Here is a 24,100-nt window from a genome sequence, read left to right on the forward strand (position 1 = left end):
ATACAAGTACTGTACATGGTACAGCAAGCACATATCAAGAATATGAAATGTTGGGTTTACATATGTTTAATTTTATAACATCAGCGTTCTATAAGCAACACACACAATAGTTATTTTTGACACTTCAACTTTGAAAAATCTTTTGTCATGTTATCGGTGCTACATGTCTGCTGATCTCTTTTCACAACTTTGTGGATTTCTTGCACGCTTTGCAGATTTTACATTGCTGCTAAACTTTCTATTTCTAAGGAATACATATATTATACCATGTTGTCTAGTAAATACTGATTCCTGTCCTGACTGTGCCTCTTGAAGCTCCTCTTCCTCAGTTAAGCTCTGTAGTTCAAAAGGCAGGCTGTGCCACAGCAGTGCCTACTCCCCAGGCATAGTGAGAGAGTGTCACTGAAATAAAATTGTAGCCAGGTACTTAGCAATGTTACACTGTATGTGACAGAGTTGACGCTGCTGACAATCTAAGACTTGTTTCACATGGGCTTCAGCTTGTATAAGAGCAGTGTGAACAGTATGCTTTGACTAAGCATTTGCAGAGCTTTCTGAAAGCTATGTTGAAGCTTTGAAAGTACCATTCAACTCCAGTTTGTAAATGTTGCACACAGATTCTACTGGGAGAGTTGATTGCCATTTTAAACATGCTGCTAGCAGGCTTCACAACTTCTTGAAGCTTGTTGAAAGCCTGCTGAATCCTTCTAGCGGCTTGCTTAAAGTGGCATCAACATTCCCATTTGGATCTGAGAACAATATTTACAAACTGGAACTGAAGGGCACTTTAAAAACTTCAACAAAGCCAACATAGACCATGTACACATTTTAACTGGTTCCGTGATTAGTTTGTGGTGGCTAAGGGTGCTCAAGTCCAGGTACCTGAGAACACAGGTGAGAGAAGCATAAATCAAGTAAATCTCCAAGTTTATATTAATAGTACTAATAACTCCCTTACAGTGTCTCAAAAATTTTTGCGGTATCTCCAAAAGAGATGTAGTAGTATTATTATTATTATTATTTTACAGGATTTATATATCACCAACAGTTTGTGCAGCTCGTTACAATATAAAGAAGACAGTACAATTACAATACATTTCAGTACAGAAGGAATAGGAGGGCCTTGCTCATGGAGCTTACATTCTAAAGGAAGGGGGAGGTGGTACAAAAGCTGATAGCTGTAGGCAATGTTCTGATGGAGGTGGTTCAAGTACAGTTCTTAGGTGGAGGTGAGTAGGCTTCCCTAGATAAGTGAGTTTTCAAAGATCGACTAAAGGCAGACAGGCTGGGGGCTGACCGAACATACTGCGGTAGGGAGTTCCGGAGGATGGGAGAGGCTTTGGAGGCGAGCATAGGTGGAGGTGCCCAGGGAGCTAGAGAGCAAGATATCTTGCAAGGAGCGGGCAATTTGGCTGATATCTGCGGATGAGGTTGGTGATGTAGCTAGGGGCAGTGTTGTGAATGGCTTTCTATGCTGTGGTTAGTATTTTGAATTTTATACATTGGTTTAGTGGAAGCCAGTGAAGGGATTGGCAGAGAGGGCCAGCAGTCACTGATTGGTTGGTAAAGTATATAAGTCTAGCAGCAGCATTCATAATAGACTGAAGGGGGGATGACCTGTGTAACGGTAGACCAGTGAGGAGAAAGTTGCAGTAATCAAAGCAGGATAAAAACCAAGGCATGGATAAGTTGTTTTGTGGCGTTATTGGTCAGAAAGGGGCGGATTTTGGAAATGTTCCGAAGGTTGAGGCGGCAGGATTTAGCCAGTGATTGGATGTGGGGCCCAAAGGAGAGATCAGAGTCTAGGGTTACACCCAGCACCCTGGCATGAGTAGGAAGGACTAATGGTTGTGCTGTTGATTTTAATAGTAAAGTCATGAGAGTGGGATCGGGGAGGAGGAAATATTACAATCTTGGTTTTGAAAAGATTGAGTTTAAGGTAATGGTGTGACATCCATGCTGATATGTTGCTTAGTAGATTTGTGATACATGAGGAGATTGAGGGGGTTAGCTGGGGAATGGAGAGATAGATCTGGGTGTCATCAGCATAGAGGTGCTATTGTAAGCCATGGGAGGTTATCAATTGGCCCAGGGAGGAGGTGTAGAGAGAGAAAAGGAGGGGCCCCAAGGACAGAGCTTTGGGGTACCCCAATGGAAAGAGGGAGAGGAACGGAGGAGGAGTTGTATGTGACGCTGAAAGTGCGCTGAGAAAGGTAAGAGGAGAACCAGGAGAGAGCAGAGTCACGGAGGCCAAATGGAGTGGAGTTTACTGAGGAGGAGCAAGTGGTCGACTGTGTCAAAGGCAGCAGAAAGGTCTAAGAGTATGAATATGGAGTAATGGCCATTGGTTTTAGCAGTTAGTAGGTATTTCAGTGAGTTTTAATAGGGCAGTTTCAGTGGGATGTTGTGGGCGGAAACCAGACTGTAGGGGATCAAGAAGGTTGTTGGTGATGTAGCAAATAATCAAGGCCCTTCCACACCTCATACATGTTGGGTCGTCCTGCAGACCCATATGATGAAGTATTTTAGGGTTGTGATAAATCCTCTGCAGAATAAACAATTAGTCTGTTGGTTTGGGATAATTGGAATCTTTGTAAATAGTTGTGAACCATTTCCAACCTTCATCTGTCATAGTGCAGAGATCTGTCTCCATCTGCTTTTAAATGTAATCCGTATTTATGTAAATGTTTGACCAACAATTGAGAGTGTATGGATGATATCAGACCCTTGGTGCTACTTACCTAAGTTGGCCCTACATGACTCTAATTTTAGCGTTTAACGCTATTCCAAATCACAGAGCTCCAAACATCAATTATATACTATAATTTACACTATAATAGTGTAACTGTCCGTTCAGTTACATCTTTCAATTATTGTCTTCCTTCTGCTGCAATCAATACTATTTAAAGTGCTCTGTGCAGATTGTGCAAAATCATGCCTTCCATGTTAAAGTACTTCACTGCACCACAGTGAGCCACCACACTCGAAAACTCAGACAAAATTGCCCCCACCCCCACACACACACAATAGGGGGTGTAGGTCTATATGTGCTGTTCCCAAGGGGTTTAATATCCAGGATACTACCACTTCTTCCTCGTAATACCATCATGGATTCCAAAAAAATCAAATGTGAAAAGGCTCCACTAGGGTAAAATAAAACAAACAACAACCTTTTTTTAAGAAAACTAATTCATACAGCTATAAAACCATTAACTATTATGCTCACATTAATAGGTGCATTCCGCCCTGCACCTGGGTTGCACAGCTTCAGCTCCACTGTAACAAGTGCGATCTCGGCTTGCTCTCCCGATTACTCTGGTCTCACCACTTTTGGGTCTCCCCAGCAGAAACGATGTCACTTCCTGTAGCTGTCTTGACGTATGTTTCGTCGTAATGATGTCAGAAAGTTCTAGTCTCACTGCTCTTTTATAAAGGGAATTTAACCATTTACATACTTATAATCCAACAACTTTAAAAATCAGCTTGACTATTCTAATTTATTGTGGAGCCCATCACTTCACATCCATACCTGGTACTATACCATTACTAAATACAAGTACTTGGTTACTGTTCCCAGTTTACAAATCCGATCACCATTTATACTGATTCCAAAGCAAAATCACATTGGCCAGTTTTGAGTGCTTTTAAAATTTTTTGTACAAAGTATAGTCATGGCCAAAATATTGGCACCCCTGCATTTCTGTCAGGAAAAGGAACCACTTTGCCCAGAAAATTGTTGCAATTACAAATGTTTAGGCATTCGCATTTTTATTTCTTTTGTTTGTATTGGTATGACACAAAAAAGTGGAGAAACAAAAAGCAAAATATGCCACAATCCAAGCAAAACTGAAAAAATAGACTGGACAAAATTTATTGGCATCCTCCATATTGGCATCCTGTAATATTTTGTAGCACACCCTTTGGAAAATATAACTGAAATCAATTTCCTGTAACCATCAATTATTTTCTTACTCCTCTCTACTAGAATTTTGGACCACTCTTCTTTCATCAACTGCTCCAGCTCTCAGATTGGAAGGGTTCCTTTTCCCAACTGCTGTTTTGAGATCTCCTTACAGGTGCTCTATGGTATTGAGATGTGGACTCATTGCTGGCCAGCTCGGTACTCTCCAGTGCTTTGTCTGAAACCATTTCTGGGTGCTTTCAGATATCTGCTTTGGGTCATTGTCCTGCTGTAAGACCCATGACTTCTGACAGAGACCCAACTTTCTGACACTGGGTTCTACAGTGTACCCCAGAATTCTTTGTTAGTCTTCAGATTTCATAATGTCATGCACATGGTCTAGACATTTATTGCCTGAAGCAGCAAAGCATTCCCAAAACATCAGCGAACTTCCACCATGTTTGACTGTAAGGAATGTGTTTTTCTCTTCAACCACTTCCCGTCCGGCCGTTGTATATAAACGGCCAGGCGGTGGCAGTGCAGGGGCGGGTGGCCATTTATAAACTGCCTCCCCGCCCCCTGCTTGTGCGTGCTCCCTGGGAGCCCTCAGCACCGTTATTCGGTGCCCGCTGTGCCTCGGGACACAGTGGAACACCGATCATTGTACGAGACCTCTGTGCGAGGTCCCGATCATGTGATCACTGACTGGCCAATCAGTGATCACATGAAGAGTAGTAAGCAAGATGTCACTTCTAACATCATTGCTTACTACATGTGAATGATCAAAGAGGTCAAATGGTACAAGGCTATTCACAACGGCAGCAACAAGAATGCAGCCAGAAAGGAGAAATTGCTTTTACAGCCTTTATGGGTGTAAAGCAATCGGTGTAAAAAAAGAAACAAACATCTTCATAACCCCCCACAAGTAGTACAGTGTCACCATGGTGACAGTATGTAAAAAAATATATAAAAATGTAAAATAATTTTTTTTTAATTTATAATTTTTGGTTATAAACTAATTTGGGTTATTTGTTTTTTACTAAAAAGATAACTGAATGAATTTTGGCCAAGATTTATGAAGAAAGATTATTTATTTGCAAACGTTTATAAGAAAAACTTTTTTTCAAAAGTTTTAGACTTTAATTTTTTATAGCAAAAAAATAAAAATCCTAGTGGTGAATAAATACCACCAAAATAAAGCTTTATCTGTCTAAAAAAAAAATACTAAAAAATCCATATGGGTACAGTGTTGCATGACCGCGCAATTGTCATTCAAAGTGTGATAGTGCTAAAAGCTTAAAATTGGCCTGGACAGGAAGGGGGTAAAAGTGTCCGGACTTGAAGTGGTTAAAGGCCTCATTGCTTTTTCTGAAAACAGAATGATGGTCTCTACCAAAAAGCTGTAATTTTGATTTGTCTGTTCACAGCATATTCTCCCAGAAGGATTTTCGCTTCCTCAGGTAAGTTTTGGCAAACTCCAATATGGCTTTTTTATGTTTCTGTATCAGCAGTGGAGTCCTCCTGCCATAGCCTCCTTTTTTCATTCAGATGGTAATGTATAGTGCAAGCTGACACAGTTGCATCCTGTGCCAGAAGGTCAGCTTGAATTTGTCTGGAATTTGATCAAGGTTTTCTCTTTTGTCTACGTCCAGGGAAATTAGCGACAGTGCCATGGGCTGTAAACTTCTTGTACTATGGACACAGGAACATTAAGATCTCTGGAGATGGACTTGTAACCTTGAGATTGTCCATGTGTTTCCACAATTTTTGTTCTCAAATCCTCAGACAATTCTTTGTTGCTCTTTCTCTTCTCCGTGCTCCTTGTGGGACACGAGACACACAACAGAAAGGTTGAGTCAATTTTTCACCATTTTATCTGGTTGCCGGAGTGATTTCTATATTGTCAGCACCTTTTAATTAATACAGTTGAGTTTAATTACAAATTACAGGAGCATCAAAAACTTAGAATGCAGTCATTTCTTACAATTTTGAGGACAATAATTTTGTCCAGTCAATTTTTGGGGTTTTCTGTGGAATGTGTCAGCTTTGGCTTTTTCTTCTAATTTTAGTGTCGTACCAATACAAACAAAAGAAACATGAGAATGCCTAAACATTTGTAACTGCAACAATGTTCTGGGCGAAGTGGTGCATTATCTGACAGAAATGCAGGGATGCCAGTGTTTTTGGCCATGACTGAGGATGTCCATTGGGTGGTTCCCCAATTACTAAATAATATTAATAAGAAAAAATGATATAAAAAAATCAAAATCAACAATAAAGCAGTTCAAATCTGTCTGTTATGACCCTGTAGTGTTAATGTATCAAGTATGTGTGTGTGTGTATATATGTATGTGTATATATGTGTGTGTGTGTGTATATATATATATATATATATATATATATATATGTGTGTATGTATATGTGTATATATATATATATATATGTCCATTTAGTCTCGGTTTGGGAGACTTTTTGTTATGTACAGGAGGTGACACGGAAACTCCAGTACATAGGTGATGTGTGCTCTTTCACGATATTACTTTTATCTTAAATCTTTTTTATTACTTTTAGATTGGAAGTGTGTTGTCATTCTGTCTTTATATTTGCTTGTTCTGCATACCACACGCTTTTGGCAGCAGAAAAACCCCTGTATGTTCAAAAGTATTCCCTCTTTTGGGTGGGTTTACTACATTCTTAACTATCATGTTTCTCAGTTTTAGCCTTTCTATAAATAAATCTGGGGCGATCGGGTAATTCTTTACTCAATGTTTTATCTTTCAGTAAACTGGGCCAGTGGTTTTGATCATTTTCTATAATTTCTATTAAACTCTGTAACAAATGCATATTCCATACATTTATTTTTATTATCCTGGGTTTTCTTTTTATCTTCAAATATTTGGTCTCTGTTTATCTTCTTCTTTTACATGCTCCAATCTCACTTTTTTTTCTATAACCTTTTTTGGTGAATCTTTTAGTGGTGCACTAAAATGAAAAATTCTGAACCGAAACTGAAAATTTAGGATGGATTTGGCCAAAAACTGAATATGAATTTATTTTCAGCACCTTTTTGGACAATAGGCTGCTTTCACACTGAAGCGCTTTTGCATTTAAAAGAGAGGAGAAAAAAAAGGAAAAATACATCCCTATCCCATGGGACACGTTCACATCTTTGCTTTTTTGCTGTGTTTTTGAAAAGGGTCAGGGAATTTTTTAAACGTAAAACATTGCATTTTTGGTTCAATAGACTTCAATGGAGACTCTGCAGAAAACGCATTTAGTGCAGTTTTGATGCATTTCGTGTTTTTTTAATATGCACAGCAACAGGTTGGCTGGGAAAAAAAAGCAAAACGCATCAAAGAAACGTGTCAAAACTCAAGTTCAAAAATGCAAAAAGAACTGCAAAACAGACAAAACACAAGCTGCATTGGTATGAACCAGGCCTGAAATGCATTGAAAATGCAGCAAAACTGCATCACAAATGCACACGTGTTGTGTTTTTATGAGTTTTAGTCACATGACCTATGAAAAATGCACCCTAAACATGGTAAAATCGCAGTTAAAAAACGTGCGTTTATCTGCGGCCATTATTTTTCCTATCGGCAAAACGCAGATTTTTGGCCAATGCATTTCATCCGCCAATATATCGGGGCATCCCTAGAATCTTTCTATTAAGTTATTACTCTGCTCTTCAAAATCTCTCTCAAGATTACAGTTTCTCTTCATCCTCAATTATTTGACCTTCCCACCCACATAGGATAACTACTGGTGGTTAGGAAACTATTACTATCATATTCTTTTACATTGTTATTGTTTTGGTGTAAATTTTATTTCCATTCACAAACGTAAGTTCAGGATAATCAACTCTTTTGCGGCTCCAGGTAGATATAAATGTCAAACCATAAATATTATTGATCTCTTCCAAAAAACATTTGAAGGCTGCTTTATCCCCTTCCAGATAACCGCTATGTCATCCAAACGCTTATAATAAAGTAATTCTTCTTTCCTGTTTTTAAAAAATGTCCTCTTACTCCCATTTAGCCATTCGTAGATTAGCTACATTGAGGACATACTTTGGACCCCATTGCAACACATAATACAGTGGATATAAAAAGTCTACACACCCCTGTTAAAATGTCAGGTTTCTGTGATGTAAAAAAATGAGACCAAGATAAATAATTTCAGAACTTTTCCCACTTTTTAATGTGACCTATAAACTACAACTCAGTTGAACAACAAAATGAAATCTTTTAGGTGGAGGGAAGTAAAAATAAAAAACTTAAATAATCTGGTTGCATAAGTGTTGTGTACATCCTTACATTAATACTTTGTTGAAACACTTCTATTTTATTACAGCTCTCAGTCTTTTGGGCAGGAGTCTATCAGCATGGCACATCTTGACTTGGCAATATTTGCCCACTCTTCCTTGCAAAAACATTCCAAATCTGTCAAATTGCAAAGGCATCTTCTGTGCACAGCCCTCTTCAGGTCACCTCACAGATTTTTAAATGAAGTTCGGTCTGGACTCTGGCTCGGCCATTCCAAAACTTTAACCTTCTTCTGGTGAAGCCATTACTTTGTTGATTTGGATTTATGCTTTGGGTCATTGTCATGCTGAAAGATGTGTTCATGTTCTGCTTTCTAGCAGAAGCCTGAAGGTTTTGTGCCAATATTGACTGGCATTTGAAACTGTTCATATTTTCCTCTACCTTGACTAAGGCCCCAGTTCCAGCTGAAGAAAAACAGCCCTAAAGCATGAAGCTGCCACCACCATGCTTCACTGGGGGTATGGTGTTCTTTTGGTGATGTGCAGTGTTGTTTTTGCGCCAAACATTTCTTTTGGAATTATGGCCAAAAAGTTCAACCTTGGTTTCATCAGACCATAACACATTTTCCCACATGCTTTTGGGGGACTTTAGATGTGTTATTGCAAAATTTAGCTGGGCTTGGATCTTTTTCCTCATAAGAAAAGGCTTCAGTCTTGCCACTCTAACCCATAGCCCAGACATATGAAGAATACGGGAGATTGTAGTCACATGTACCACACAGCCAGTACTTGCCAGATATTCCTGCAGCTCCTTTAATGTTGCTGTAGGCCTCTTGGCAGCCTCCCAGACCCGTTTTCTTCTCGTCTTTTCATCAGTGTGTTCCATGGTATATCTAATGCCTTGGAAATTCTTTTGTACCCTTCTCCTGACTGATATCTTTTAACAATGCTAGTACTTTGATGCTTTGGAAGCTCTATGCAGACCATGGCTTTTGCTGTAGGATGCGACTAAGAAAATGTCAATAAAGACTTACTAGAACAGCTGAACTTTATTTGGAGTTAACCCGAGGCTCTTTAAATGATGGCAGGTGTGTACTAACTCCTATTTAACATGATTTTGAATGCAATTGCTTAATTCTGAACACAGCTACATCCCCAGTTATAAGAGCGTGTGCACACTTATGCAACCACATTATTTGAGTTTTTTAATGTTTATTTCCTCCCCCCAAAAGATTTCACTTTGTTTTTCAATTAAGTTGTACAGTTTATAAGTCACATTAAAGTTGGAAAATGTTCAAAATGATTTCTTTGTCTCATTTTTTTTACATTAGAGAAACCTGACATTTTAACAGGGGTGCGTAGACTTTTTCTATCCACTGTAGTTGTTATAATACCAAAAGTTATTTTTCATCGTCAAATCCAGGCAATCCAGAATACACTTCCTCTGTTCCTTTTTTAAATTTTCATCACTTTCTAGTGCCCATTTTACTGCTTCAATACCATCTTCTTGTTTGATTCTGATGTACAAACTGTTGACATCAGTGGTAGCTGGAATGTTTTCTCAAGTGATGTCCTTCAGCAGTATGATGATATCCCCATTATCTTCCAAGTAGACGTTATTTGACTTTTTTTTTTTTTTTTTTTTAAGAAGTCATTCCTCTCCCACACCCTACTGAAGGCTGAGTTAATACCACCAATTATCGGCCTCCCTGTTGGCTTTTCTTTGTTTTTATCTATTATTGGGGTATAATATCACTTAACATTTTCTGGTTCAATATACTTTGCTTTTTTCCTTTTTTAAATAGTTTTTTCAGTTTTTTTTTTTTTTTTTTTAGTTGGGCCAAAGCTTTTTTAATTGGGCTGCTAGGTAACACATCATAAGTATTTTCCTCCCCCAGTATTTTTTCCATTACTTGTTCATAATCTGCTTTATTAAGGACAATAATCCCCCCCCCCCCCCTCTTATCTGCTGGCCTGAATACAATATCAGTCCTAGTTTTTGATTTCTTTATGCCTCCTCTGATGTCTGGTACTCCAATCCAAGCTTTTGTTTCCATATTTTAAATATTTTCAATGATTTAATAAAACATCCAAATATTAGTCATTCTCTTTCTTAGGAATAAAAATAGATGCATTACACAAGCCACTATTTATAAAATCATCATTATCCTTAATTCCATAGTTTCCTGCTTTATTGATAAGGTGCAAATTTGAGGCTCAAATCAAATACTTTAAGTTCCTCTTGTGTTATTTTGATAGAGCTCAAGTTAAAAACTCCTACTTTTGCCACTTTCTTTTCACTCTTCCTTCCTCCTCTGCAACTCCTTCTACATTTTTCTCTCCACTCCTATTCTTGGTATCATTTTTTTTCCATTACCTCTACTCACCGATGTTTTGTGTTCCTGAAACCTTTCACTATGTGGGGTGAGTTCTTTAGTCCTCATGCACACTGGACATTTTTACAGCTGCTGTTTTTGGCTTTTGATGTTTTTTTTTCTACAGCCAGTAAACTCCCCAGCATATGTATTATTCCTCCTGTGCTAAATGGATGAACTCTGCCCTACCAAAGCTGCCAGCACCCAAATCCTTTACCCAAAAGAATAAATGACATAAAATATATAAAATGTGGTGCAGCGCTAGAAATGCTTAAATATCTAAACAATTAATAAATATAGATATATAGATATAACACGGTGAAACTATAAGAGATCCTGTGGGGATCAAAAATAGTGCAAATGGTGAAAATTATCCAATGGGTCACAGAATAAGATCCTTATACAAAGTGAAAAATAAATAACCCGATCCCAAAATTGGGATAATATTCACACACCAAACGTGTAAACAAAGTGAATCCCAGTACTGGGATAATCCTATATCAAATACCAAAGTGACAGGTGCTCTTTCACAACTCATACAGTGACAACAGAAATATCCATAAAAAATGTGTAGTAAAAATATATATGAAATCTAAAACAATTTATATGTATATAGTGAGATAATCAATACATATATACGCTGTGAAAAATCCAAAACCCACAAACAGCGAATGTCCAATCAAGTCCAATAAAGCGCAAACCGAATACTCCACATTTAAAGGTGCTTCACTAATCATAAGGAACACCAAACAAATCCTGTGGTGGCTAAAGTGCCCCCTCACCTCCTTTCAATGACCCTATGGACCAATATGCTGTTCGGATCACACCAAGATCCTACGATACAGATCTCCTTATTAGCCGACCTCGACACACAGGGTTCCGCATACAGCATAACAATAGTTCCCCTTCCTCGAGAGGTAAGCAGAGGGCCTTGCTATATCCAACTTACTCAGTAAGACCTTGCATGGCTCCCAATAAGATCATGTGTAGCTCGTAAGAGAAGCGAGAAACACTTCCATAGTGCAATAATGCTTTTAATAAAGTAAATCCAAGAAAAAAGGCCAGTATATACTCACATTTATGTAGTATCATTCAGGCATTTACACCACATAGTCTGGGTGTATTCACATGTATCCGGGTGTACCAAGATGGCTGCCGCCGTAATGACATCACCGCGTATCGACGGACACAGCTGATCACATGATGTGGTAAAAGGCTAATCACAGCGGCCTTTTACCACGTGATCAGCCGTGTCCAATGACACAGCAGAAAAACAGTAAATGCAGTTGCCGGTTATCGGCTGCACTTTCCTCACTCTGTCACAGCGTGAGGAAAGTACTGCCAATAACCGGCAATTGTTAGCGATGGATCAGTGCCGTCTATCAGTGCCTATCACTGTTGCATATCAGTGCCAGCTCATCAGTGCTGCCTGTCCATGCCACCTCATCAGTGCCACCTATCAGTGCAGCATCAACGCACATCAGTGAAGGAGAAAAATTACCTGTTTGCAAAATTTTATAAAGGCAAATTTGTCTTTATTACATTTTCAGCAAATTAACAAAACAAGGCATGAGAAATAATGAAAACAAGTACAAGTAGATAAACATAAAAAAAACACATCACAGATGTGACGATGATCCATGTGGGTAGGTGAAAATGAGTCCATACAACCGAAAGATCAATAAAACAGTAACACATATTACGGAGATATGAATAAACCGAGTGTTAAGGGGGGCATCCCCAGCGAGATGTAAGGAACAAAATAAGATAGCTCCGCATGATCAAGAAAAAAAAAAAAAAAGAGGAGAAAATATAAGGAGAAGAGAAAAAAGAGAAGTCCGTTGTAGAGATAGAGAAAGATGATACGAGAGGGGTTGGGAGACGGGAACGGGAAAAAGCAGAACCAAGGCTGTCCTCTACCAGTATCCCACCAGGGTGATCCCTCCAACCGCACCTGGCGTGAGCTGCAGAGCCACACGGCTGACCTTCCAAAAAGAAAATGAATTGAGGGAGCAAAGCTCAACTTCATCAGGGCATGACAGGGGAACACATATGACGCAGAGTCGAAGAGGAGGAGAAATGGAGCCAAACCGACCACAGTAACTTATGTTTATCATAGGTATCGTTGGCAAATGCCAGCATTTCCTCCATACACATGATATCATTAAGCACAGAAACCCACATCAGAAGAGGTGGGGGGTTGGCCGTTTTCCATAAGAAAAAAGCGCAACAGACTTTTCTTTTGTATTGCCAGTGAGTAATATAGAGAGTAGAACAATCTCTGGCAAAGCAAAATTTTATAATGTAAACAAAGAAAAACTTTATTTTTTGTTCTTTTTTTGTTAATAGCGCAAAAAATAAAACACCCAGCGGCGAGTAAATGCCACCAAAATAAAGCTCTATTTGTGTGAAAAAAGAGAGAAATTTCATATGGGTACAGTGTTACATGACCGTGCAATAGCACTGAAAGCTGAAAATGGCCTGGGCACAAAGGGGGTATAAGTGCCCAGCAGGCAAGTGGTTAATGTCTGTATGCAGTTTAATGAATCTGCCTTTTTAATTTTTTTTTTAACAGTGTTACACCTTTGGCTTTAAGAAAGGTAGTTAGTAGTGACATTTTAGAAGAGGTTTACTTCAGTAGGTAGGCCATTGGTACCTGGAGCCTTTTCATTTGGAACACAACTTGAATGGCATCTCTGTCAACTTGATTTAGGAGCGGAGTGAAGTGAAGGTAAGTTTCAAAAATCAGTGGGGGAGTAGTGAACTTTAGATATTTATTGGAAAATGGTGGTAGGCTCTATTGCAGATTCCACATCCAGAGGAACACAAATCTGCCTGATTTATTCACCTAGACATGTCTACAGTAGCCTGTAGCTATGTGATCAATTGGAATACTTGCTTTTGTAGCATAGGAAGAGTAGTAAGCATGATGGTGTGGTTTTTTTTTTTTTTTTTTTTTTTAAAGCTCCAAAGATTAGTGTCAGGAATACAGAAATGGCAATAGACTACGTTCTTGCCACTCACAGTGGAGATCATAGAAAATGTTTCTTCCACAAAAGGAACAATAAAGTATGTATAATCATTATCTGTGATTAGTCAGGCAACTCTCTGAAAACAGTGTACTCTGCATATACGGTAACTGGAATCCTATGTTAACAGCTTTAAACAGGCAGAGTAATTGTAGCAGCTTATGTACCCTGCTTCTAGTGGATGCTTTTGAAATATTTGCCATTAACTTAACATCAAAGAGTATGAAAATGTGAATGTCCCTTAAATTACTTTTAAAGTGTTACAAAACTCAGGACCCTGCATTCAATGTATCTGGTCTCCCACAGTACACACTATATGGAAATGCATTTATTTTAGTAAATATAAACTGCTAAATACCTTTTCTCATCTGCAGTTAGAGCAGGCTTGTGATTTCTATCAGTGTTCAGAAGAGCACTGGTTAAAGGTTGTAGGAGGAGTTTTCTTTCTGCTGTAGGAGATTGCAGAATCCCTCACCTCTGTCTGGACAGTGCTGATTGGCCCTGTGCTGATCACATGCACTCTCCCAAGAAAAAAAAAGTTCCCTAACAATACACACTAAATTGAGCACGTGCAGAGCGTCTCCATACATATGTCTTATCAGGAGATAAGACAGGGGGGGGCACTGGAAGAAGGGGTGGATCAGAGAAGTCAGGATCAACCAGCAATTTTACACAATGCAAAGGATTAACCCCATAGCTTCCAGAGTGAGTATAATAAGCATGCTTTACTTCATATACTGTACAGGCTGAGTTTACTGTTGTGGGTTTAGTAATACATTAAGGTAAATACTGCAAAAATTAAAACGTGTGTTTACTTTAACTATATTTTCTCCTTAAAATAAAGATGAATAGGAAGGAAAAATTTACAGATGTATACATGAAATGTAATTATCAAAATCTGATCAGAAGACAAATATGTAAATGTTAAGTTTTACTTTCAGGTAAGTATAAGCATAAAAGCTCAGAATGTGTACTAACTGAAAATGAGATCATGTTTCAAATAATCCCATTTTTGTTTTTTAAACTATACAAAAAAATGCCCAAACTGTGCATTGACATTTGGTTGTTTACAACATCTTTGAACTGTTTATTGAGGTGGTTATTTCCTGTGAAACGTTCAAGAAAAGAGAGATGTGTTTTTTTTGTCTTTTTTTTTTTGTTTTTTTCTCAGGCACGCTTCAAAAAATTTTACAGAAATGATCTGGTTGTTGCCACTTCATTTCAGCATGTTCTAGCTCAGTGGTGGGCAACCTTTTTTTTCAACTGAGCCAAATCTCGCCAAAACCATGATTGAAATTTATTTTGAGAGCCACATTTTTAAAACTGAAAATACATCTCCCATATAGTAATTCATCCCCCATAGTAATTCATCCCCCATATAGTAATTCACCCCCCATAGTGTAATTCATCCCCCATAGTAATTCATCCCCCATATAGTAATTCATCCCCCATCGTAATTCATCCCCCATAGTAATTCATCCCCCATATAGTAATTCATCCTCCATATAGTAATTCATCCCCCATAGTAATTCATCCCCCATAGTAATTCATCCCCCATATAGTAATTCATCCCCCATAGTAATTCATCCCCCATATAGTAATTCATCCCCCATAGTAATTCATCCCCCATATAGTAATTCATCCCCCATAGCAATTCATCCCCCGTATAGTATTTCATCCCTCGTATAGTATTTCATCCCCCGTATAGTATTTCATCCCCCGTATAGTATTTCATCCCTCATATAGTATTTCATCCCCCATATAGTAATTCATCCCTCATATAGTATTTCATCCCTCATATAGTATTTCATCCCTCATATAGTATTTCATCCCCCCATATAGTATTTCATCCCCCCATATAGTATTTCATCCCCCCATATTGTATTTCATCCCTCATATAATAATTCATCCCTCATATAGTATTTCATCCCTCATATAGTATTTCATCCCTCATATAGTATTTCATCCCCCTATATAGTATTTCATCCCTCATATAGTATTTCATCCCTCATATAGTAATTCATCCCTCATATAGTATTTCATCCCTCATATAGTAATTCATCCCTCATATAGTATTTCATCCCTCATATAGTATTTCATCCCTCATATAGTAATTCATCCCTCATATAGTATTTCATCCCTCATATAGTATTTCATCCCCCCATATAGTAATTCATCCCTCATATAGTATTTCATCCCTCATATAGTAATTCATCCCTCATATAGTAATTCATCCCCCATATAGTAATTCATCCCTCATATAGTAATTCATCCCTCATATAGTAATTCATCCCTCATATAGTATTTCATCCCCCCATATAGTATTTCATCCCCCCATATAGTATTTCATCCCCCCATATAGTAATTCATCCCTCATAAAGTAATTCATCCCTCATATAGTATTTCATCCCCCCATATAGTAATTCATCCCTCATATAGTATTTCATCCCTCATATAGTATTTCATCCCCCCATATAGTAATTCATCCCTCATAAAGTAATTCATCCCTCATATAGTATTTCACCCCCCACAGTACTATCCCCCCCCCCTTCTAGTAAGCCAAGTCCCCCGTGTCAATTCACTTACCTTTTGCGTTCCTCTCGCTGTCTTCCCGCGCCGTTCGGGTCTTCAGGGCGGACTGTGAGAGGAGCCTAGCTCCCCTCCCCTCACGTTCGGCACGCTGCCCCGCCTACACACATCCTGACAGCCACATCCGCGGGCCGGATTAAAAGGTCCGCGTGGACTTTTGGGGCTGCCAACCGAGAGGAGGCAGGGGAGCGGCCGACCGAGAGGAGGGAGGGGAGCAGGCGCCCGGCACACAGAAGAGCCGCATTAGAGTGGGTAAAGAGCCGCATGTGGCTCGCGAGCCGCGGCTTGCCGACCACTGTTCTAGCTCAACAGGTCTGAATTAGGCAGGCGATTTAGCTTTCATATAAGTGGTCTTATCAGTCAAGTAGGGGTGGGGCCATGCATAAAATCTTTGGAATGTTATGTATTAGACTGGTAAAAGAATACTGTTTGATTGTTTCAACAACTCTTTGCTTTAATGCAATATGTTATTTTTCTTCAAAAATGACATTCACTTTTTGTTTCCTTTTAGGTTCCTGAGATGGAGGAGATGACAATATGGGAGCAGTATACTGTTACGCTCAACCGTGTAAGTAGTTTACAGGATGAGTTTTGGTTTGGACTAACTTGCTGTGTTAGGGGCATTGCACACGTTTAATTTGTTTTTGTTTTTTTTTTTATATAGGTCTTATATATTTATATTCCCTATGTTCTTTGTTTGCCTTACTGTGCAATGATAGGCTCATACATTGTAGTTTGTACTGTCATGGCTGATTGATCCCCCCCTATGTCCATGTATTCACCTAGCTTGTCCCTATTATATAAAGGAACAGGCAACTTCTTTTTCTGGATCAAATCCATGCCTCACCATTTCCTCTGCGTAGCATTACAAATGTGGTAGTACTAATGTGATGAAATACTATATGGTGATATGTCTGTCAATTGCTGTGCCAGCTTGGTCTGTGTCAGATCTAATTTATTGTAAGCTTTCACCTGAAGAACGTGATATTGAGAGACCTAAGGATTGTGGGATATATAGTTTCTTCACAGATTGGTGGTGTACTCCAAGGTTCAGTGTTTGAGCTCTTACTTTTTAACCACTTGCCCCCAGAGGATTTACCCCCCCCCCCTTCCTGACCAGGTGATTTTTTTGCATTACTGTGCTGCGTTACTTTAACTGACAATTGCGTGTTCATGCAACGCTGCACCCAAATGAAATTTTACGTCCTTTTTTCCCCACAAATAGAGCTTTCTTTCGGTGGTATTTGATCACCTGTGCGTGTGTTTTTGTTTTGTGTTTTTTTTCTTTTTTTGCGCTATAAACAAAAAGAGACAATTTTGAGAACTATATTTTTGACTTTTTGCTATTAAAAGTCCAATAAAATAATTAATATATAATTTCATCATAAATTTAGGGCAAAATGTATTCTGCTACCTGTCTTTGCTAAAAAAAAAAAAAAAATCCCAATACATGTAAATTGTTTTTTACGTGACAGTTATCGGGTTTACAAATGGCGGTATATATACTCCCCAAGAATAGTGCTGCGCTGCCCCCTAGCGACCCAAGAAAATATACTAATAATAAACACTCTCCTGTGCATTATACCCAATGTGTAATAGAATAAATCTGTGAAACAAGGTCAATAGAAAAACAAAAACTGGCCACTAAATCCAAATATGTAAACATATATCAAAAATAAACCAAAATCAAGTAGCAATAAACACCTGGCCAGCCTATAATAAACACCCTGCTGAGATGGAGAATAAAGTGTAAAAAACAACAAAAACAGTGAAATATGTGAAACGCATATTAGAAATAAAACAGATCACAATGGCACTAAACACCTGGCTGAGCTGTAACAAACACCCGGCCGACCTAAAGCATAAAGTGTGAAAATCAACAAAAACAGTATAAAATTATGTAAAATAAATGCCTGGCTGAACAATCAGCCACCCAGTGGAATGAATATGTGATTAATCAAGAAAATGTTTAACTCGGCTGGATAGTCACAAAAAGTGCGCGTTAAAAAAGGCAGCTCCACTGAATATACAAAAAACAGATGATTATTATTATTATACAGTATTTATAAAGCGCCAATAGTTCGCTCAGCGCTGTACATTACAGAGGGGGACAGAACATGTGACAGAACAATACCAATACAATGCAAAACATGAGGGGATTGAGGGCCCTGCTCTTTCGAGCTTACAATCTAAGAGGGAGGGGATGGTGGTACAGGAGGAGATAGCTGTGGGGGATGGAGTGGTAGGAAGAGTGGAGGAGGTCGGCAAGTTAGCAGGGGGTGGGGTAGGCTTCCCTGAAGAGATGGGTTTTCAGGGTGCGCCTAAAGGAGAGGAGAGTAGGTGATAATCTGATGGGTTGGGGCAGGGAGTTCCAGAGGATGGGTGACACCCTGGAGAAGTCCTGGAGGTGGGCATGGGAGGAGGAGACCAGGGAACTAGAGAGAAGGAGGTCTTGTGAGCAGCGGAGTGTGCGTGCTGGGCGGTACTTGGATATTAGGTCAGTGATGTAGTTCGGGGCAGTATGGTGGACGGCTTTGTACGTCAGTGTTAGGATTCTGAATTTGATTCGTTGCGCAATCGGAAGCCAGTGGAGGGATTGGCAGAGGGGGGTGACGGAAACTCCCTCAGTCTCTGCCCGAATCACACACCCACTTTGCATCTGTAATTATTAAAAAAGTAATCTGTGTATGTTCAAGCTACCCCATAATACACTCAATATCATTACAAGTCACATTTATCTTTGCATATATAAATTAACATCCCATACTTGTGTACAAACAATTTATGAAATACTGTCTTTTTTATAACACACCCTTGCTCAAATTGCTTGTAGTTTTTTTTTTTTTTTTTTCTTAACTTACGCCTTTCTGTCTTCTTACATTGCTAACCGCTCTTTTGATAACTTGGCCAGGTTATTTTTGTTTATAGAAGCAGTCCCTCATAGAATCCAGCTCTTTCAAAAATATCATCTCTGCTGCATATCCTATTCAGTCTGAGAAACTGACCTACCTGGATCCCCCTCACTGTATGCCCAGGGTGTACTGAATCTGCTCTAAACAAACCAATGCCTGATAGGGGTTTTCTGTATAAATTGGTCACAATTTGTTCATCACTAAGGTTCATTGTTACATCCAGAAAATTCATGGAGCTCACATCCATCTGTCCCATAAATCTTAGGTTAAGACTGTTGTTGTTCAAATAATTAGTTATCCATCAATCCCAGATCACAAGTACCGATGAAGATGAGATTGTCAATGAAGTACCAGTAGAATTTTATATGTGCATGAAAGGTGTTAACTGCAGGACCGTATCTCTATCCTTGTAATTACGAAGTTTCGCAATGAAGGTGCAAGGTGGTGCTTTTTTGGGGAGGGGGCTTTGCTGCCATGTGGTAAGCTTGTTCAGCAACAGATGAGGCAAAAGCTTCTCTTACAAAGATGGTAGTAAGGAGGTTTTCCAAGAAGGCAGGTGGATATGAACCCTCTGCTCCCTCTGGCAATCCGATGAATCCTTTTGCCGCAGGCAATCTATTTTTCAAATTGTCTTGTTTATGCAGTACTTGGTGCACCTGTTGCTGCAGCTGGTTGGAGATATCTTGTAGGGGGGTGGGGAGGGCATCCTCCACGCTGCCAAGTCTGTTCAAATTCCTTAACTTGGTTCTGGATTTTCTGAAGGTCTTGAAGGATGAGGGTGATGTTGATTTTCACCTAGTCTATTTTGGCTGTGAATGCAGAGTGGCAGCACCTTTGCTGTGTCCAGCGCTGTCTGTTCCTCCATCTTCCTTTAGCTCCTCCTTGTCCTGCCACCAAAATTTGTCAAGTTTAGAGCTGGCTTTAGAGACCTTGCGAGACAGCGATATAGGTGACGGTAGAGCAGGGTCACCAGGGGGCACACCAAGGTGCGAAGCAAGATCGTTGGGATTGCAGGATCAGGGATAACAGGATGATTAGCGAACAGAGCTCTCTTCACAGAGGCTTCCTCCATGCTGCACCAGGACAAGCCCCACTTTATATGCTTTTAATATTCATGATAATGCATGCTAAAAGAAAAGAACTGAATCACCCATGATTTATTTGAAAGGACTTTATGGTTTGCACGTGTGTTAAGCACTATATTGCCACAGACAGACGTTTTGATGTTGTGCACAGTATCAGAGTTTTTTTGCTTCATATTTGCACTTCATTATAAAGGACTTTGTATGTAAATTCATTGGGATTATTTTCATGTTTGCCCTTATTCTCTATAGTGATTTATTTCATGTAGTTTGCCGTGTACTGCATGCTTTTATATTTAAAGTGCTGTCAATTTTCTCTATAAATATTCTGTGAAATGTGTGTCACAGTAGTGCCTTCTCAAAGGGCACAGTAAATGTCACATAATTCAAGGAAGTAAATGTGTGATATTTTGCACAATGTAAGTTTACAGACTTCAAGATCATTTAGACCTGGGGTCTCCAAACTTTATAAACAAAGGGCCAGTTTACCATCCTTCAGACTTTAGGGGGACCAGACTGTGCCCAATGGGAGTGAACAATGTCCCATCTTTTGTTCCCCATTGTTGGTGTCAGTTGGAGGAATAGTGCCTCCTCATTGGTGTCAGTAGAAGGAAAAGTGCCAGATTGTGGGTGTCAATTGGAATGATAGTGCCCTATGGTTGATGTCAGCGGCAGGAATTATGCCCCATTGTTGATGTCAGAGGGAGGCATTATTTTCAATGGATTTTCATTCGTAAAACGAAAATTGTTAACCGAGGCATTTGTAAACTGAAGTATTACTGTACAACCATAGGGATGTATTAATCTGTGTGTTTTTAAATTTGCCCAGAGTTTAACTTTAACAATTCTGTACATTGAGGGCTAGACATCTATCATTCGGATCTCCATCTTCAGTGGTTTGAATACTCTGCACACCAAAGCCACTACATGTTGAACTTTTATTCCCCTAAATGTCTTTTCCAAATCACAAGCCTTCCTAGGAGCATCATGCCTTCTTTCTCATTTCATATTCAATCCAGAGATCATAAAGTAGGTTCAGACGAGCATAGATAATGTTTTGGTGGTTGTAAAGGCTGAAGGTAAAAACCTTCAGTGTGCAACTCTCCCCTCCCCTCCAATACTTACCCAAGCCCCATCTTGATCCAGCGATATGCACGGGAGCCCCAACTCTCTAGGGCAGTGATGGCGAACCTATGGCACGCAGGCACGCTGGCACGCAGAGCCATCTCAGTGGGCACGCCATGAAGAAGAGGAAGAATGCGCTCTTCTGTGCACCCCCGGGGGCGCGCATCGGGCGATCTCCGTGATCGCTGTGTCCTACGGACACAGCTGATCACGTGACGTGGTAAAAGGCCAATCACTGCGGCCTTTTACCACGTGATCAGCTGTGTCCAATGACACGCTGATCACCGGGAAATGCAAATGCCGGTTCTCGGCTGCACTTTCCTCACGCTGTCAGATCGTGAGGAAAGTACTGCCGAAAACCGGCAGTTGTCAGAGCATGGAACGGCACCGATCATCAGCGTCACTGATCATCAGTGCCCTGATGATCGGTGCCCAGCAGTGCCACACACAAGTTCCGCCCACCTGTGCCCAGCAATGCACCCACCTGTGCCCAGCAATGCACCCACCTGTGCCCAGCAATGCACCCACCTGTGCCCAGCAGTGCGCCCACCTGTGCCCAGCAATGCACCCACCTGTGCCCGCCTGTGCCCAGTAGTGCCACTCACCTGTGCCCAGTAGTGCCACTCACCTGTGCCCAGTAGTGCCACCCACCTGTGCCCACCAGTGACACCCACCAGTGCCACCCACCAGTGCCCATCAGTGCAGCCCAGCAGTGCTGCCAGTCAGTGCCGCCAGTCAGTGCCCAGCGGTTGTGCCAGTCAGTGCCCAGCAGTGCCGCCAGTCAGTGCCCAGCAGTGATGTCAGTCAGTGCCACCTATCAGTGTTGTCTATCAGTACCCATTATCAGTGTCGCCTATCAGTGCCACCAAGCAGTGCCGCATATCAGTGCCACCTATCTGTGACACCTCATTAGTGCCACCCATCAATGATGCCCAGCAGTGCCGCCGGTCAGTGCCGTCTGTCAGTGCCTCCAGTTGGTGCTATCAGTCAGTGCCGCTTATCAGTGCCCATCATTTCCTGCATATCAGTGCATCACCAGTGCCTCCTCATCAATGCTCACCAGTGCCGCCTCATCAGTGCTACCTATCTGTGCCGCCTCATCAATGCCCATCACTGCTGACTATCAGTGCAGCCTCACCAACGCACATCAAAGAAGAAATATTACCTGTTTGCAAAATTTTAGAATAGAAGCAAAGGAAACCTTTTATGTTTTGAATTTTTTGCTCTTTTTTCATTTATAGTGCAAAAAATAAAACACCCAGTGGTGATTAAATACCACCAAAAAAAGCTCTATTTGTGTGTGAAAATGATAAAAATTGCATATGGTTACAGTGTTGCATGACCGCACAATTGTCATTGTTAAGTGCAACAGCACTGAAAGCTGAAAATTGTCCTGGGCAGGAAGGGGGTAGAAGTGCCCGGTAGGCAAGTGATTAATTTCAGTGTTGGCACTTTGAAATAAAAAAGTTGGTTTTGTGTTGCAGTTTGGGCACTCGGGCTCAAAAAGGTTCGCCATCACTGCTCTAGGGTCTCTCCCTCCTCTTTGGCTGAGAGACAGGTCTGGAGGAAATGAGTGTAGTATTGCTGAACAAAAACGGCACTGTGACTTTACAGGAAAAAAAAATCTAGAGCAGTAAACACACACACGCAACTGTCCCAACCTAATGAGTGAAAATGTTAGTAATAAAGTTTTTTGTTTTTACCATTAATATATTTATATCTACCTGTAAAAAAAACTATATTCAGTATACCCTAAACATGTTTGAAAGTTCTTACACATTCTGGTTATAATCACTCAGCAGCACTTTCCTGAGTTCACACTCTGAACATATCACTTTATCACTCTCATTGTGACTATATGTCCCCTTTGCCATGCCCTGACCTGAAAACCTAGGGCTTGGCAATGGACCCATGGAGGAGCTCTGCTATGGGGAAAGATTAGAGGAACTGAATTCTCTCTTGAGAAGAGGAGATTATGGGGAGGGGGGATATGATCAAAATGTACAATTACATAAGTGGTCCATATAGTGAACTTTGGGTAGAGTTTTTCACTTTAAGGTCATCATAGAGGACAAGGGGCAACCTTTGAGATTTAATCTCAATATGGAAAGGTTTTTTTGCAGTAAAAACTGTGAAAATGTTGAATAGACTTCCTCAAGAGCCGGTTCTGGTCAGCTCAGTAGATTGCTTTAAAAAAGGCCTGGATTCTTTCCTAAATGCACATAACATAACTGGCAACCAAAAATGATAGGTAACTTTGATCCAGGGAATATCCGATTGCCTCTTGTGGCATCAGGAAGGAATTTTTTCCCCTGCAGGAGCAAATAAAATCATCATAAATAAAACAATGCTGTGCTGCAAGCAAATGAACAAAAAGCATATATGAAGGTGTATAGCTTGTAGTATATACTAAATATTAAATGAATGTCCATAAAACAAGTCTCTATTATGTGAAATAATCAGTGATGTTGTGAACAATCCAGCTCTTCACAGCTCATTTGCTTTTTCGTGTGCTCAAAACCTGCACCATTAGATAAGTGCTATAACCATGTAGGCAGTGTCTCCTCAGTGCTCACAGAACTCTCACCTCAGAGGAAATCAAATTTTGCATAATAATGCCATATCAGTAAGGATTCCTTCACTCTCTTGATCATTAGCCTCGTAGAAATGATCAAACATCTTTGTACTTTAAAACATTAAAACCGCATCAAGCCAGATATGGGATCTGGTCCCTTTGGGGGGGGGGGGGGGGAGGGTGTTGGAGGTCTGAGATAATCGCTGTTAATGAAGGAGACAAAAGGAAACTCTAATGGTGCAGTATGT

General features: G+C 40.1%; 1 protein-coding gene across 2 annotated transcripts in view; it reads left to right on the forward strand.

Annotated features, from left to right (window-relative positions):
- The window catches only part of TJP3 (tight junction protein 3), a 246,948-nt gene that overhangs the window by 60,858 nt on the left and 161,990 nt on the right, over nt 1–24,100 (forward strand). For both annotated transcript variants that reach the window (XM_089687405.1, XM_089687404.1), the window contains exon 2: nt 16,670–16,726. In XM_089687405.1, the coding sequence (XP_089543531.1) occupies nt 16,679–16,726 (48 nt within the window). In that variant the 5' untranslated portion in view covers nt 16,670–16,678. The remainder of the gene's footprint in view (nt 1–16,669; nt 16,727–24,100) is intronic.

Source organism: Staurois parvus, unplaced genomic scaffold (assembly GCF_062004578.1).
Source record: "Staurois parvus isolate SC_StPar_1 unplaced genomic scaffold, SC_StPar_1.0 ptg000425l, whole genome shotgun sequence".
Taxonomy (NCBI): Eukaryota; Metazoa; Chordata; class Amphibia; order Anura; family Ranidae; genus Staurois; species Staurois parvus.